Raw genomic sequence first — 18,290 nt, 5'->3', positions numbered from 1 at the left:
GTTCATCTAGGTAGGACCGATAGGACAATTGAACGAATTTGAACATTTTTCATAGTATTTGTAGGGGGACGAATACATAATAGTTGACAAGCAATCTTTATTATTTTAAAATTTTATAGCAATCAACTTACCAACTTGACGTATTTTTGTTTATCTCTTAGATGGCATTTTGACACCAACAGAAAAATATCAGAAGTTCAGTTGCATGTTTCTGTGGGTTTTGGACCGATGACAATTTAAGGACACAAGATATGAACACAGAGAAGTGTCCCTCCCCCTGGATATTCAATCTTGACGCGATGGGAGGGCTTAACCCATTAGCACTTTAGTGCCAGTTTATTCACCACCGCTTGGACTTTGAGCTAGATATATCTGGTTTACGAGTTGAGCGCAAGTGAAGGAATCGGCCGTAAGTGCTAATGGGAACCAAAGGAGTATCCGTTGTGCATTTATCACAAGTTCAAGACAAGTTATAATTCAGCTTGCATAGACCTAATTTTTGTATTCATTGAATTTTCTCCAATTCAACAATAATTGTTAAATTTAACGTAACGCAAGAGTGGGTAGGGGAGACCTCTGCGTTACACTCATCATTCATTACTTGAAATCGAAAGTACACAGGACGGGGGACGCTAGGATAAGTTGACTTACAGCCTTACAGATTAGATTCATTACAATTAGAAAATAATGGACTGATTAGGTAAAGATAAAACTGTTGATTATAGGAGTTTATATTTGTATTTCTTATTTTTATGGGTTTTGTGAATTTATAAAAGTTGACAAATAATCATTATCATTTTTATTTTTGAAAAAAATCAGTCGACTGAACTTTTTTGTTTTTATATCTTAGACGGTATTATTTCACTGATAAAAAAAAACAGAAATTTAGTTAGGACTTAAGACGGTTGACAGTGTAAAGGGTTACGATGGATATAATATTACTTTGGACTGAGATGATCACAGATATGCAGAAGACGACTAGCAAAATTAGGAACACAATATGATACATTATTGACTATATTTTGACCAATAGGGTTTGACAAATCTCTTTAAAATATCGAATGGAAGCTCAAAAAGTGTTATCTAACACTAATATGAGATTTATTTGGGGATGATGCTGGTGCTGTCAATGACTAACATCGGTTATTGACACTATTGGTAATCAGCTTGAAATAATTTTCAGAATGTATTATAAAATAATTGAGGATATTATCTGAATATTGTTTGGGGAAGCTGTCAGAAAAACTAGTTGCCCATATCGGCTAAAAACGCTAGCTCTGGTAGCTGTCTTCGAATAATTTTCAGAAATATCAAATGTTTAAAAATTAGCTACGACACATTTTTTTTTCTTTTTGCTCTTTGTATATTTCTTAAGAATAGTACTCTGAAGGCGTTAACATAGACATAGACACCCTTTTTTTATCTCTGAATGTTGTCCAGTGACCTCGGAGATTTTCGATTACTGAAATATTGTTCAATTACCAAATCATCTTTGGAGCTTCCATTCGATCAAAAAACTAGTGCGATGGGAAAAGTTAAAAACAGTATTTTTAAAAACTACTACGACCCAATGCTAATTACTACACACTTTGCTCAAGTTGACGACATCGTCTAGTCCATCGTGAGTATTGGTCCTAGTAGGGGGAAAGTTGGGAAAGGGTCCAGGCTTTGCCATCAGCTGTCCTGCAGCTCCACCTGGTCACTCTTCAAAAAAAAAAAAAAAAGAATGATGTAGGTATGAGACCACCGTTTAAAAGCGAAAAATATCTTCCAGAACTGCACGATGTTCCTGCAGACGTACTGCAACATCCAAACGTTGCCCTCGTGGGAACTGGTGCAAATTAAGCAAACATGCTCCAGCGGAACCGTGTCCGGCCTAGAACTGACCTCGATGGGGTACCTGTTCGAGGGTGGCCCCTCGGAAAACACCCAGTTCAATCCCACAATTTACAGCCCCCGGCTGGCGTCCGGGGAGACGATCCACGTCATGGTGTTCAAGCCGCACAACTTCACTCTGGGAGTAAAGTACCCCACCGTGCTGAATGTGTACGGAGGGCCCGAGGTGCAAACCGTTAGCAATACCTTCAAGGTAAGTGACGATGGTCATATGTGCAAAATAGACTAGTACCTAGGTAGGAAGCCTAAACTCCGATCGAATTCCAGGGTATGCGTCAGCTACGGATGCACATGCTGGCAGCACAGGGTTACTGTGTGATATGCATAGACTCCCGAGGTTCCCGGCATCGGGGTGTGCAGTTCGAAAGCCACATCCGATGCCGGATGGGCACGGTCGAGCTGAACGACCAGGTCGAAGTGCTGAAGCTGATCGCCGAACAGCTCGGCTACATCGACATGGATCGGGTGGCGATCCATGGCTGGTCCTATGGTAATTGTTACTTATGCGAAAATAGTGTTTGATTTTAAACGTTCTAAACCTCATCGTACAATTGCAGGAGGCTACCTGAGCTTGATGGGCCTGGTACAGTATCCGGAGATTTTCAAACTGTCGATTGCTGGAGCGCCGGTCACGAGCTGGGAATACTACGATACGGGTTACACCGAACGGTACATGGATCTTCCGGAAAACAATCGATCCGGTTATACGGCCGGATCGGTGCTAAACTACATCCACAAGTTCCCCGATGAGTAAGTATTGTTTTTTTTCTTTCTTTCGGAAATCATCTGTTGCAGCGATTTATAAACTAAGCAGGGAATCAGAATGGTATAAATAATCGTACCGTAAACATCCTGAGAGATGACTGTTAATTAAGGTGGCCAACACTTATATGAAAAACAAAAATTTTGAAAAATGCCAAGTCTTACCTCCTCAAAGGAAAAGTGAGAATAAACTTTATTGTTATTTGTTCCAATACATGTAAAGGAATAATAGCAATAATGAAATCTCAATACTTTGCCTCACTTTGCCTAGGGTATAACTTTTTTCACAGCCGTCGGATCACTTCGCGGTCTTCGACAAAGTCCTTTGGCATATGGTCACCTACAATAATACCAAAGGGTTTGATTATTGAACGCTTACAGCGCCAACTAGCGGCAAAATTCGAAAACTTAAAATTTCTGCATACATTTGGCCAAGTTTTCCCATACAAACTTCAAGTGTTTTGAGCGCCCCCTTAGGCTCAACCGATTTTGCTCAAATTTTGAACGTAGCTTCCGGGAGTCCAAAACAACTGATTTAGGAGGTAAGACTTTTTTGAAATTTTTGTTTTTCATATGAGTGTGGGCCACCCTACTGTTAATAGAGACGGCCAATGCGGCAGAAAAGTAGCCTGGTTGACACCTGATCACATCCGTACAATCAGCGGGGAAGGGAAGGAAATGTTGATTGAATATCTTCTTAAGATGATGTCCAAGAACCTGCCTCTCATAGATATCTGTAGGCGAATTCCGGCGCACATTTTCTTCGAAGAGAAGAAAATTTTCTTGCTGGTGAGCAATGGAAGAAAATTTCTTCTCTTCGAAGAAACTGAGCGCCGGAATTCACCCACTGGACTTTGAATTTGGATAGTTTTTTTCTGCTTTCCCTAGCAAAAAAAGCATTCAACAAGCATTCTGGGATTCCCTTAAGAACATTTCTGTGATTTTACTTGGTTATCTTACGGATTTCCATGTTTGGACACATGAAAGAGTTGCTGGCCTGCGGGATTTATCCAGGAGTTCCTTTTGAGATGTCTTCTTGAGATATCTCTTTTTAAATTCCTCCTAAAGTTTCGGCAGCGATACCTTGAGGAACCTTGGGGTCTCCAGTTAGCCTAGTGGTTAAGTCTATGGATCGTCAATCCGGAGACGGCGGATTCGATTCCCGTTCCGGTCAGGAACATTTTCTCTACTTCCTGGGCATAATGTATCATTGTACTTGCCACACAATGGCAGGCAAAGAAAGCCCTTCAATCAATAACTGTGTAAGAACACTTAGTTGAAGAGAGGCAGGCCAAGTTCAAATGCGAACGTCGAGCTATAAAGAAGAAGAAGAAGACCTTGAGGAATTCTAACAGTGTTTGAAAGTTTTTGAAGAATTCAAAAACTGAGTTTACCCAGGAGATCATCTTTGTATTTCCACAATGAGTTTCTTCTGAGATTCACTCAGATGTTCTTCTGAAATTCTTCCGATAGTTCCTCCGGGAATTCTTCTTTTTCAATTTTACTAAAACTCCTCCAAAAAATCCTAACATGAATTAATTCTGGAGTTCTTCCTGGGATCCCGCCAATAGTTTTTCTTGGATTCTTCACGAAATGTGGCAAGAATATCTCCAGGAGTTTCTTCTAAGAATCTTCCAAGAGCTCCTTCTCCGGGGATGCCTGCAGGAGTTCCTTTTGGAAATCATCGGTGCATTCGTTCTTGGATTCCTTCAAGATTCTGCTTGATTCTTTACAGAATCGTAGCCAAGATTTTCTACTGGGTATCCTCCACGAATTGCTTCTGGAAGTCTTCCAGGACTTTCTTCTACGAATCCTCTAAAAATTCATCTGGGAATCCTCTAGGAGTTTCTTCGGGAAATCTCTAAGAATTCTTTCTGGGAATTTTCGCAGGACTTCGTTCTGTGAATGCTCCAGGATTTTTTTTTCAGAAAATCACCCAAAAGATTCTGCTAAAACTCCTACAGAAGTTTCTTCTTAGAGCCCTCCTGGAGTTCTGATAATTTTACAGCACTTTCTTCTGGGAAACTTCCAGGACTTTGTTGTGTGAATTCTCCAGTTTCTTTTCCAAACCCTTCAGGAGTTCCTACTGCAGTTCGCTGTGGGAATATTTCAACAGAAACTATTTTGTAAGTATCCACTTAAACTTTTTCCATGGGATCTTTCATGAGTCCCCTCTGAGAATCCTCCAGGTGTTTCTGGAAAAATTCCTGCATCAAATTACTAGAAATCTTCGAGGAATCCCAGACTAAATTCTTGTAGGAATTCCTAAAGGAAATCTTTAGAAGGGATTCATTAAAGATTATTTATAGAAGGTATTTCTTGAAGGAATCATGAGAAGAATTGCTAGTCTGATGGAATCCCTGGGGAATTTTCTAGAAGGACCGCTTGAAGAAATCCTTTGAAAGAATTTCTCAATGAAACCCCAGATGGCATTCCTTGAGTAATCGACTGATGGAGCTCCTGAATGAGTCCCCAGATGGAATTTCTGAAAGAATCCCCATGAATTTCTTCATGGAGGAATTCCTGGAGGAATCCTCAGACGTACTTTTTGGAGGAATATCCCGATGAAATTTCTGGAGGAATCCCCAGAAGAATTCCTGGAGTACATACATACATTTATTTGTCCAACATCATTAAGACAAGACATAATCAACAATAGTACGCCACAATACTCGGTTTGTGGCTGCCGCTCTCCATCCTCGGTCGCGCCCAATGCTCGCCAAGTCACGCTCCACCTGGTCCGCCCATCGTGCTCTCTGCGCTCCACGCCTTCTTGTGCCAACCGGATCAGTTGCAAACACCAGCTTTGCAGAGTTGTTGTCCGGCATTCTTGCAACATGCCCTGCCCACCGTATCCTTCCGGCTTTGGCCACCTTCTGGATGCTGGGTTCGCCGTAAAGTGCAGCGAGCTCGTGGTTCATCCTTCTCCGCCACACACCGTTCTCCTGCACACCGCCGAAGATCGTCCTTAGCACGCGTCGCTCGAAAACTCCGAGTGCTTGTAGGTCCTCCTCGAGCATGGTCCATGTCTCGTGCCCGTAGAGGATCACCGGTCTTATTAGCGTTTTGTACATGGTGCATTTGGTGCGTGGGTGAATCTTTTTCGACCGCAGTTTCTTCTGGAGCCCGTAGTAGGCCCGACTTCCGCTGATGATGCGCCTTCGAATTTCACGGCACACGTTGTTGTCAGCCGTCAGTAAGGATCCGAGGTAGACGAATTCCTCCACCACCTCGAAAGTATCCCCGTCTATCGTAACATTACTACCCAGACGGTTCCAGTCGTGTTCGGTTCCGCCTACCAGCATGTACTTTGTTTTTGAGGCATTCACCACCAATCCGACCTTTGCTGCTTCGCGTTTCAGGCGGGTGTACAGCTCTGCCACCGTTCCAAATGTTCTAGCGATAATGTCCATGTCGTCCGCAAAGCACACAAATTGACCGGATTTTGTGAAAATCGTTCCCCGGCTGTTCAGCCCGGCTCGTCGCATCACACCTTCCAGAGCGATGTTGAAGAGTAGGCATGAGAGTCCATCACCTTGTCGCAGTCCCCGGCGAGATTCGAATGAACTGGATAGTTCACCCGAAATCCTTACGCAGTTTTGCACACCGTCCATCGTTGCTTTAATCAGTCTAGTCAGTTTCCCAGGAAAGCCGTTTTCGTCCATGATTCTCCATAGCTCTGCGCGGTCGATACTGTCGTATGCCGCTTTGAAGTCGATGAACAGGTGATGCGTTGGGACCTGGTATTCACGGCATTTCTGGAGGATTTGCCGTACGGTAAAGATCTGGTCCGTTGTCGACCGGCCGTCGATGAAGCCGGCTGGTTAACTTCCCACGAACTCATTTGTTTTAGGTGACAGACGACGGAAGATGATCTGGGATAGCACTTTGTAGGCGGAATTCAAAATAGTGATCGCCCTGAAGTTCTCACATTCCAAATGGTCGCCTTTCTTGTGAATGGGGCAGATTACCCCTTCCTTCTACTCCTCCGGTAGCTGTTCGGTTTCCCAGATCCTGACTATCAGCCGATGCAGACAGGTGGCCAACTTTTCTGGGCCCATCTTGATGAGTTCAGCTGCGATACCATCCTTACCAGCTGCTTTGTTGGTTTTGAGCTGGTGAATGGCATCCTTAACTTCCCTCAGCGTGGGAGTTGGCTCATTTCCGTCCTCTGCTGCACTGGCGTCGTCGTTTCCTCCGTTGCCGTGGGCTCCCGTGCCTACGTTCTCCAATTCCTGGAGTATACCCCAGATTGAATACCTGGACCTGGATTTCCAAAAGAACTTGAAGAAAAAAGGCCCCTATAGCCACAGCACTGTAAAAACGTGAAAGTTTGGATGTCACGCCAAGAAGACGAAGTTCTTGGAGAAACCCCAGAAGGAGTCCTTGGGATTTTTTAGAAAGAATTCCTGAAGAAAATCCCAGAAGAAATTCCTGGAGGAATTCTTGGAGCAATCCAGAGATGGAACTGCTTGAGGAATCCCCTGAAGGAGCACCAGTAATGCTGCCCTATCTCAAATAAGTTGAAAGGGAACAAAAAAATAAACAAATGGCTCGTTTATTCAAGCAAATTCATTGTTTTAGTGCCCGGATAATCGAGCTCGACCTAAAGAAAATAAGCATTTTGTATTGTTAGGTTTTTGCCAAAGTGTACTGAAAGGCTATATGTTCACTCAAAAAACGAATTTTCGATAAAAGGCTCGGAGGGTCAAGTCATATACCAATCAACTCAGTTCGACGAATTTTGATGATGTCTGTATGTGTGTATGTATGTATATCTGTGCGCAAAATAAGTTCACTCACTTTTAAGGCACTTCCTATTGGCCAATTTTTCGGATTATAGCTCGAATCGATTCGGAATGTTTGCTATTAAAAACTGTTCGGATCGGTCGAGGCGTGCCGGAGTTATGGCCATTTCAGTGATCCGGACCAGCACCGGTAGCACGCGTCGTATATGAAACTGAACCAAGCCCCATCATGCGACACATCACATTGCGGAGATTTTGTAGGCTTCAGCATTGTTGGCGAATTTTGTGCGAAAATCAACACTGGAGACCAGAAATTCCACGATGTTGACCTAAACTTCAAGATGGCAGCCTAATAGGCGCCGTCCACAAATTACGTAACGCTCTCTAGGGGGAGGGGAGAGTATGGCCGAGCGTTACGGCCCATACAAAAAATTTGGGTTTACATACAAAAAAGCATTACGGAGAGGGAGGGGGATCGATTTTGGCGTTACGTAATAAATGGATGCTGCCATATTCAAGATGGCGACTCAAAATTGAAGATGGCGGCTGTTTAATGGTGTTTTAGGCACCAAAACCATGCAATATGGGTATACTTGTGTTGAAATCAGGCACGTGTTATTGGAGATAAGCACTGTCGCTGGAAGGTGGCAGCAGCTCGTCCTCTCTGGAGCCACCATATGTTGACGACGGGGCACTTACACTCCGTGTGGTGTTTCTGTCAGCTGCCGCGACGATCACTTGGCGACGACGACGACGACGATGATGGTAATCACACCACATCAGATGCACGGTACCGTTGCGAAGGGAGACGGTATTCGATTCCGCGTGTGCCGATCAACAGGCAAGAGAAACGCACTGAACTGAACTGTCGACGACCGAAACTACTTACTGATACTCGGAGGATTGAGTGGTAGATAATTAAAATCGATTGGTCCAAATCGAATGTGGGAGCGATCAACTGGCCTTCCTAGATCCGGTCAAATTCTTTCGCATTCGAAGACGTGACTTAGTCGGATGAGGAAAAGTCGATCGCAATGCATTTATATTTTTCTAGACCCATGCCAAAGTTACTCGCATTCGGAACCGTGGCTTACCAGAGTGAGAAAATAAATGCTTGCCCACACTTGAATCGGTGTCAAACTGGCCTTTTCAGACTCTTGCCAAAGTTACTCGCATTCGGAACCGTAGCGTGCCAGAGTGGAAAAAGTTTGATCGATTCAGTATGATTTAGGACTTCCTCGATTCTAAGTACCAAGTAACTCTTTTCAAAGACTTAAGTTTTCCAATCAAGCTCCAGCCAACTCCTTTCGCATTCGAAGGCTTGGGTAATAGGAGGGATTAGAAAAGATTAAGCTTCTCAAAGTGCTTGGTAAGAAGGATTTCGAGTAGCAAGTAAATGAGCGTTCTGTATCTTGTGACGTACAAGGCAAACTGCTACCGTCTTTATTGTTCGATCGCCTTTTATACTCTCGTCCAGACATTATTCGCACCCTCTTTTTACATGTCTTTTCCTGATTCCTACGTAAAGCATATTAATTATATATGTATCGTCCAGAAACTATGCTCACCCTCTTTACATCATTAATTAACTCATGATTCATCAAAATTCTAACTTGTATACATACAATCCTGCAATGAATCTTTCCAACAAGTTTTGCTAACAAGTTTTGCTAACAAATAATTAATCCCTGATCAAAACCTTTTCTGGTACTTTGACCATTACAATACATTGGGGTTGTGTTCTTGACTTTACGTTAGTTGTGAGCATAGATAATTGATTACAATTTTATATCCTATCGGTGCATGTCTGGAACTAACAATTACAAATGGCGTAGCTTGTATTCTAGTTCCATGAATTTCACAATGTTGCGTAATTATATATAATGCTTATGTGTAAGTGGTTAGTTCTATCCGATTTCGCAACACTACATCCGATGGTGAAATTCCATACCGCGCTTGCGCATTTACGCTGTGAAACCGTGAACATACTTGAATATGATATCGTTTCTAATATGAATTAGAATGATTCATCCCCATGTATGCTATGAGTATGCGCTCCGGGCTAATCGATTACTACGCACGCGCAGTTTGTTCCGTTCTTGATCAGTCATCCTCGATGCTGCGCTATCGTAGCATATCGTATACAACGTTGTGTGAAAGGTCGCTCGTTTTCAATTCGATCTAATTGATTTTGCATATTGCAATTTACACTGGTTTTCATGAATATGTGACCAACACGATTCACAAAACGTTACCTCTACGATTATTATACAAGCTTTTGCGTTAGGTTATTACAAGCGATTTGCTTAATGCTAGATGTAGGAAATGATTGGAATTAGTGTGCTCTAGTTGTTAGAAATTAATGAACTTCACGCGTCGCGTTCGTAACAACTTGGTATAGGGAAGATGTCCGGAGTCCAAAAACGGCAACCAGAATATCCAAGATGGCGATCTAAATTCCAAGAAGGCTGCTCCAACTTCAAGATGGCGGCTGTTTAATGGTGTTTTAGGCCCTAAATCAAGCAATATGGGTATATTTGGTATGGGGAAAATGTCTGCAGTCCAAAAATAACGACCAAAATATCCAAGATGGCTACTCCAAATTGATGATGGCGGTTTCATTGAGTTTTGAGCCTTAAAGCCATACAATTTGGCTCTTTTTAGTATGGGAAAGATGTCCTAAGTCCAAAAATTATGATCAGTATATCCAAGATGGTGGTCTAAAGTGCAAGATGACGGCTCAAAATTCAAGATGGCGGCTGTTTAACGGTGTTGTAGACAATTAAATCAAGTAATATGGGTATATTTGATATAGAGAAGATGTCCGGGGTACAAGAATTGTGACCAGAATATCCAAGATGGCGGTCTAAATCCAAGATGGTTGCTCCAAATTCAAGATGGCGACTGTTTAACGGTGTTTGGGACTCTTAAACCATGCAATATGGCTGTATTTGGTATGGGGAAGATGCCCGGAGTTCAAAACAGTAGACCAGAGTGAGGGAATGAAAGAGAGAGAGAACTGCGGCAGCACCGACCACGCCGATGCAAGCTGATGCTTTGCATCTGTATGCATTCTTTCATATCAGCGATCACTTAATTCCCGCCAGCACCAATACAATCAAATGCTGACCATGAATCTCGCCTGAATGACAAGCGAACAGCTTTGCTGCATGTAGGCTTGGGCGATCTCATTTTGTATTGATTCAATACACGGAGAATGTTAACAACAAATTATCGTCATAAATAAAACACATTCTAACATAAGTTTTCTATATCCACATCTTATCCACCACACAGAGTATCCAAGGAAGCGGCTCTTAATTCAAGATGGTGGCTGTTTAATGGAGGTGTATTTGATATATAGAAAATGTTGCAATTCTGGTGAGGAAAGGAATCTCTTACTCCAGTGATCCTCAGCCCTACCGTCTTCGCGGGCCAAAATTGAATTTCGGAAAGAGACTGCGGGCCGCTAGTCATTCAAGGGTTTGTTATCAGCAGTTTACAGGATTTAACACAGATTGCATAAATTAATGGTGCAATTTTAGGGGATTTTGGATAAATTTTCTTAACTTTTTCTAGGAAAAATTGTATAAAGGTTTTTGATTTAATTGTTGCGGAATTTCTTAGGAAGCCATGCTCTGAAAACTTGTAGACATAATTTTTGAGAAATATGTGTAACCGATTTATGGAAGATAATTTTGCACAGATTGATAGAGGAATTTCCAATTGAAGTCCCGGAGGAACGTCTGATACAGTTCCAAACAGAATGTTGAGAAAACTCCTTCCCATACAGCTCCAGGAAAGAAAGAGAAAAATCCAGAGGATATTTGGACAACTTTTGGGAATTTAGATTTCTCAAAATAATGGTAGGTGTAATTCTCACTGAACTCGAAAAATAATTTATAATTTTATAATTTAAATTATATAGTAGATTCTTAAGTATGTTTTTGCAAAGTTTTGATTCAACATTTTGTAGAAATGTCTTGAAGTATTATTAGAGATTTCCGATAGAATTGCTAAATGCATAATTGATTTTTTGAATAAACTTTGGAGAAAATATGTTCATAATCCGTTCTAAAAGTATATTGGATACAAGGAAAAATGACGACAGAAACGACATTAATCCTTAGATGTTTTTTTTTTCATTGAGTATTTTTGGCGAATTCTGTCAGAAATCTTGTGTCTAATATAGAGCCCCTGTAAAATGTTGCCTCAATGTTTTGGGGAGCAGTGCAATATTCTCAGCAGAACTGAGTTGAGCAATGCAGCTAAAATGATCAATACTTCAGAATTATCTAAACTTCTGCGCTAATTACATTTTGGAATATTTTCAGAACATAATTCAGTATATTTGAAAACATATCAATATTTGGTACAATTTGTAATATGTATATCTCGGATTATTGAAGCCTTCTAAGGTTCAAAAAACTATTAAATATCCTTTTAAAATTGTGGATTTCATATTAAAATCCTTGGTACATAAAGTAAGCAAAACTCAGTACTTTAAGAAAAGTCATTGGCCGTCGAGCTTTAGAGGCCTTATTCATTCAAAGTTGACTATACTGACTCAGCAAAGTTTTGTAGTTTATTCAAACTTCTGTTGAAAAAATCTCCACGAATCATACAGTAGTTTAGTAGTTGATAGTAATTCAGCAAATTTTAAGATAAGGCAAGTTTTCTGATTGTCATCTTAAAACCTACCAGTGGGCCAAATTTTTTTTTTTCAAATTCAGTTTGAGGGCCGCACAAAACCTAGTCGAGGGCCGCAGTTTGGTGACCACTGTCTTACTCCATGCTGGAAATTTCGGTGTAGGCAATCGAAACAGTCGGGATCTTGGTCAGGGTGGATCCAACATCCATGAGCATCGCAGCTGTCTACTATCCTGGCTCTAATCAGAGGGCCACGCTCTGTTAATTGGCCAACAAAGCGGGACGTATCTTGTTAGAAGTGTATGAGTTCACGGATATCAACATTCACGTTCCTGACATTCCAACCCGCTACCCGTCTGGTCAAGAAAAGCCTTAAACCTTAAATCTGATGATCTCGACTAACCGGGTACCAATGTCAAAGACAGTATCGTATGCCGAACTATCGTCGGACCACTGCCCGTAACATTCACAATCAACATATACTGACGTTTCAGTATCTCCGACAGGAAGAATCATCCGCTGCTACGACAAAGCAAACTGAAGTGCCTTCTCTCGAAAGATTGATCAAGCCATCGATCTTACAGCTGAACGATTTCTAGACCGCCCGAAGAAATTCGATGAGGCCATCGACAAAATCACCTACATCGTCAAGGCGGCTGTGGAAGTAGCTGTCCAGCGCGTACGATTTTCTCAAATAAGATGGATATCCCTGACGAACTGAAGCTGGTGCGGTTGTCAATTATCTGAACAACGTAATCAGCATTAAAAGCACAGAACACCGTTACAGGGGCTTTGGTTCGATGCTGAAAAACCTGGACAGCGGCAGCAAGAAATTCTGGAAGCTAATCCGCAGCCTACGGAATACGGTGAAATACATCCTCCCGCTGAACGTCGACAGAAATCTGATAGAAAACCCATTACAGAAATCCGAAGCGCTGGCAACGGTGTTTGCTACTGCTCACAACAACGAACAGTCAAACCATATGTGAGAGCGAGCAGGCCAGTATAAATTCGTGCAGTAATCCATTGTTCGCACGTTAGCTTCGAATCTATCAGCACTATTAAGTACTGCATCTTTCCTTCCCACTATTCGGTTTATTTCACAAGATTTATATAAAGGGAATATTACTGGATATCATTGTAATTTTTAAAAAAGCAAATTTGTTTTGATAAAATTACTTACTTAAATATATTTAATTATTGTATATGACTGAAATTATAGTAAATTTAGTAGTTAATCAAAATCAACCAAAAAATGTGGAAAAGAAAGCCCAAACAGCATTTTCAAGTCTACTGGCAATAAAAAGGTTTCAAACCCTGTCACAAAACCTATAATATTTCTACTAGAATTTGTAACGATCTTCAAAACCTTCTCAAATCTAACCGACTTGGAACTATTGCTTGGGTATAGAATCTATTGAGCCCCGGCGGTCCCTCCGTGTTTATCGAGCATGTCTGATGAATATGTCAAAACATATGATCAGCCATACTCCATCTGCAGCAGCCGGTTCGTGATGAACCGTTGGAGGCGCATTAAAGTGTTAAAAAGGTGATATGTTTCACTAAAGAAAACTACATTACAATAATCAAAATAAAACTCCTTCACTTTAATACCGTCAACCCCTGCGAACTTGGCCAGGGGTCTCATACCAGGGGTGATATGATTCACTAAAGAATACTACATTACAATAACCTTCACTTTAATACCGTCAAACCCTGCGAACTTGGCCATTGCTATCTGATATTTTTGCAGTCATTTTGATATTATCAACGTTTCGAGATTCAATCTTCTATAGTTTCTTCCTTATGAATTTAAGTCATTCATAGGTCGCCTCTTAAAAAGATCTTAGAAAACCTTTGGAAAATTTCTCAACATAACATTTTACTCACACTATTTTTTTCCTCATCTACAGGGACAACCGTTTGCTCATCATCCACGGTTTGATCGACGAAAATGTCCACTTCTTCCATACATCACAGCTCGTCAATGGACTGATCAAGGCGAACAAACCCTACCAACTGCAGGTTTACCCGAACGAGCGCCACTCGTTGCGCAATCTGGAAGCCAGCAAGCACTACGAAACCAAGCTCCTATCCTTCTTGCAGAACCATCTGTGAGTGTCCCTGTCCGCTTCCGCTGGTCCCTCCCCCGCCACCACCACCCCCTGTTTCCCCTTTCTTCTAGTCCGTGATATTGTGCTTTTCCTGTGTAAGTGTTTTCGTCCTCGAAACAGAGCAAAAACGAAACGAACGAAACATGCCCTCGTTGTAACGTGAGCGTTTTTGCTTGTATAAATTGTTAACAAATCAAAACTCGACCGCACCGTGTACTCTCGTATAAGCAATCTATATTGTATCGTGAATCTATTTACTCTAGTGCTAGCGCTCGTTTGTTTAACTGTTATTATGCTTTCGACTGAAGAATCACATGCGACAGACCGATGTACAAGGTAACCGCAATCGACTGAAGTGATCAATCACCTTCATCCATCGTCGTCATTCGGGTGACCCAAAATGGCCCCGTAAGCTTCATCGAGACAGATTCACATAGATTTTAGAATCCATTCTACCATCGCTACCATCTTTGCCATTTCTAGTAACATTTTAAGTTTTATCACGATCATAACGATCTTTATAAGGCTTTGAAACTACTTCAAAACCATCACAAAACCAGGAATGTGTTCCCGGGAATGTAACATCTTAACTTATGGTAGCAGAGTCAGTCATCCAGCAGTCAGTGCAGCATGTAATTCACGTTTTAGCAATTGTGTAGAGAGAGGCAACTGAGAGAAAACGTAGAGATTGAGAGAAGGAAATTATACATATTCTCCGCAAAATATGTAAATCGATCGTCTATTTTACTCCAAGCAAAAGCAATTAGGCAATATACATTAGTAACGTGTTCTTTATATGTGTAGGATTCAGTTTGTTTTCCTATAGCTTGTGGGTGTAGACCAACAGTTGAAGAATATGATAGATTTTTTTTTTTGAAGCATTGGTTTTCTAGCGACACGGATTGTTTATTTTTTAGCAGATGATGATTTTATCAGATTTTAGTGGAAAGGTACATATTTGAAACGTTGTGGCGCCGCGCTGTTAGAGATCGTTCTTTCGTTGATTTTCCGGGACGTATATTTTTCAATAAAGAGGAAATGTGGCGAACGACAGTAAGGCTACAGTAGAACGTTGTTCAAGTTGTATTGTAGAGTGTTGCGCAATGCAGATTAAGTAACACTGAAATTAAAACTCATCATCGTAAATGCAGCAGATCGAAGTAATATATTTATTGTGCACAAAAGATATCAAATGCAAAACACCGCACCTTGTTGTTATTGTATGCCGAAATTGCTAATTTGTGAGAGATAACTCTTGTTTTCTTTTTTAGGATCGACAAGTGACGGAATGTAGCCAAATAGATCAATTTGAGAAATACAGATGTACTTTTGATTACTACCACTTCGCAACATTATCACGTAAGTAGAATTTTGTTTTATATCCCTTTCGTGACGGAGCGCAAAAAATTGAAATCTCCATACAAATGGCTCAACTTCGGCTCTCCAGAACTCTTAGATTTCCCAACAAAACAAAAATTATTTTACCTCATTGGAAAGAACTACTCTTTATCTTTCGATTTCTAGCTTTGACTACCTAGACAAATCAGAAATTAAAATTATGCGACAGACAAAACTTTTTCATGTTTAACGGTTTTTGTCCACTTTTTGTTTACCTTGTTGAGGTAAATTTCACAAGCAACGTAAACAAAAGTTTGTTTACACACAAACAAGTATAAGTAATGGCTTAATTATTGAAACAGTTTACATCACATAAAACAAAGTTTAAACAGGTGAAAAAAAATGCAAAACTGCTACCGCTCAACAGCACAATTGTGCTGGTTCGTCACGAAAGGGATATGGTATACTTAATATGTATTGATTTCTCAACAAATGTTAATGTTTGAGCAAGGGTCGTAAACGAGTTGGACCCACCTTTGGACGAGTATCGATTCCTGTCTGAACTGATTTACAAGAGTGTATTAGAATTACAATATCGACATGTTCAAAAAAAAGCCCAGCCACACTAGGCTGGGATGATGATTTCACCCAGTTATATAATAAACAATCTGATGCTTTCAAAGCTTTTCGTAGGCATGGTACTTCAGATCTTTATCGAGAGTACACTAAGCTGGAAAGACAGCTGAAGAACCTGCTGAAAGCAAAAAAGTGTATTATTGGCGACATTTCACTTCTCAAGAGAAACTTCGATGACAACGCTTTGGAGAGTGGCTCGTAACATGCGAAACCGCTCATCTTCTAACGGGAGTGACGAATACTCTACTTCGCAAAAACGAACTAGGCTCAGTGTACCAGTTATGGCTATAGTACCTCAAATTCGCCATAGTTGATTTTCAACCTTTAAAGATACAAATCAACAAGAAAAATTTCGTGAACAATAGATCACGATCACAAAAGATGATTGCAATCATTCAAACTTCACAATTTGCTCAAATTATGGTAGAAATAAATCATTTTCCTCAACTTTTCGGCCTCCTTGCACCCTATTTCGCCATAGTGTACCAGTTATGGCAAATCCCATAAGGAATGCATGTAAATAGTGCGAAGTGGAACCCAAATTAACAAATGTATCCATAACTGGTACAGGGTTCCTATCATTGGCACACGTCGTAATAAATACTAAAAGTAGTTTTGGCTCCGGTTTTATATTTTTCCTGTAAAGTATGAAAACTAATCAATCATTTGACTTATTGTTTACATTTGTCGGTCTTCTTCTTATTTTTGTAAAAATAGTTTATCTTAGGTGGTGCGATAACTGGTACAGGCACCCTATCCGGATTCCGCCCTAGCTAGACTGCTCTCTTCGGGAACTTCCTCAATGCTGGAATTTTCTATGACTCTTCTTTCTTCGATCAGTTCCGCTCCGGGACGCGATACCAATGCGTTCAATCTTCTTAAGAATCTCCCAGATATCGCAAAAAGACAATTACTAGACCTGTTCAACTCATTCATGGAGAACAACATCGTTCCACATGAATAGAGACAGGTCAAACCTGGTAAACCAACGTCTGGTCATAATTCATACGGAAATTGTTGGAAAAAAGATCCTTTGAGTTCTGCCTGTTCCGCGCCTGTTTGTAACGTGCCTCATTCGCTCTCGTACGGTGTTGCAGCATTCTCGCCCATGCTGCATTCTTCTCGTTTTTCAACTGTTCACATTCGCCGTCGTACCAGTCGTTTCTGTGATTCGGAGTCGCGAAGCCTAGTGCTGTAGCCGAGGTACTGCCTATGGCGGATCGGATGTCCCTCCAGCCATCTTCAAGTGTAGCTGCGCCAAGCTGCTCTTCCGTTGGTAGGGCCACTGCTAACTGCTGCGCGTAGTCTTGAGCCACTTCTACGTTACGAAGTTGCTCGATGTTGAGCCGCGGCGTTCGACTTCGACGCGTGGTGATAACTGTCGAAAGTTTTGAGCGCATGCATACAGCGACTAAGTAGTGATCCGAATCTATATTCTCACTGCAGTATGTGCGGACGTTGGTTATATCTGAGAAGAATTTACCGTCGATTAGAACGTGGTCGATTTGATTTTCTGTTTGTTGGTCGGGTGATCTCCAGGTGGCTTTGTGGATATCTTTGCGGGGGAAGAAGGTGCTTCGGACTACCATACCACGGGAGGCTGCAAAGTTTACGCATCGCTGGCCGTTATCATTCGATACGGCGTGCAGGCTGTTTCGCCCGATTACCGGTCTGTACATTTCCTCCCTTCCTACCTGCGCGTTCATGTCGCTGACAACGATTTTCACGTCACGCGGCGAGCAACCATCGTATGTTTGATCTAACTGCGCGGTAGCCACTGATCTAAAGGTAGCCGCTCGATGCACGCTTTTCCACAGTTTCTGTCCAGTCCAACAAAGTTCCTGCAACGCCACGATGTCGAAGTTGCGGAGATGTAGTTCGTCGTAGATTATCCTGTCACATCCTGCGAAACCTAGTGACTTGCAATTCCATGTTCCAAGTATCCAATCGTAGTCCTTATTTCGTCGCGTGGGTCTTTGCCGATTGTATCGAGTCGTATTTTCTCCTATGTTATTCGCAATGGGGATTTTTACGGGTGGCTTATTGGGCCTACGCCAACAGTCCTGTCTCGCCGGAGGGCCATCGTGCCAGTTCTGATTAACGTCCCAACCAACACTAGGTCGACCACGCTGATGGGGCTACCACC

At 41.6% G+C, this 18,290-nt stretch overlaps 1 protein-coding gene across 1 annotated transcript in view; it reads left to right on the top strand.

Annotated features, from left to right (window-relative positions):
- The window catches only part of LOC109419253 (dipeptidyl peptidase 9), a 26,631-nt gene extending 11,259 nt beyond the window's left edge, over nt 1-15,372 (top strand). Inside the window, exons 4-7 of the mRNA XM_019693500.3 lie at nt 1,775-2,089; nt 2,164-2,386; nt 2,454-2,646; nt 13,970-15,372. Of these exons, the coding sequence (XP_019549045.3) occupies nt 1,775-2,089; nt 2,164-2,386; nt 2,454-2,646; nt 13,970-14,174 (936 nt within the window). The 3' untranslated portion in view covers nt 14,175-15,372. The remainder of the gene's footprint in view (nt 1-1,774; nt 2,090-2,163; nt 2,387-2,453; nt 2,647-13,969) is intronic.
- Nucleotides 15,373-18,290: the final 2,918 nt, after the last annotated feature.

Source organism: Aedes albopictus, chromosome 3 (genome assembly GCF_035046485.1).
Source record: "Aedes albopictus strain Foshan chromosome 3, AalbF5, whole genome shotgun sequence".
In the NCBI taxonomy this organism is placed as follows: Eukaryota; Metazoa; Arthropoda; class Insecta; order Diptera; family Culicidae; genus Aedes; species Aedes albopictus.
Note: the sequence above shows the minus strand (reverse complement) of the source record. Positions and strands in the feature narration are given on the sequence as shown.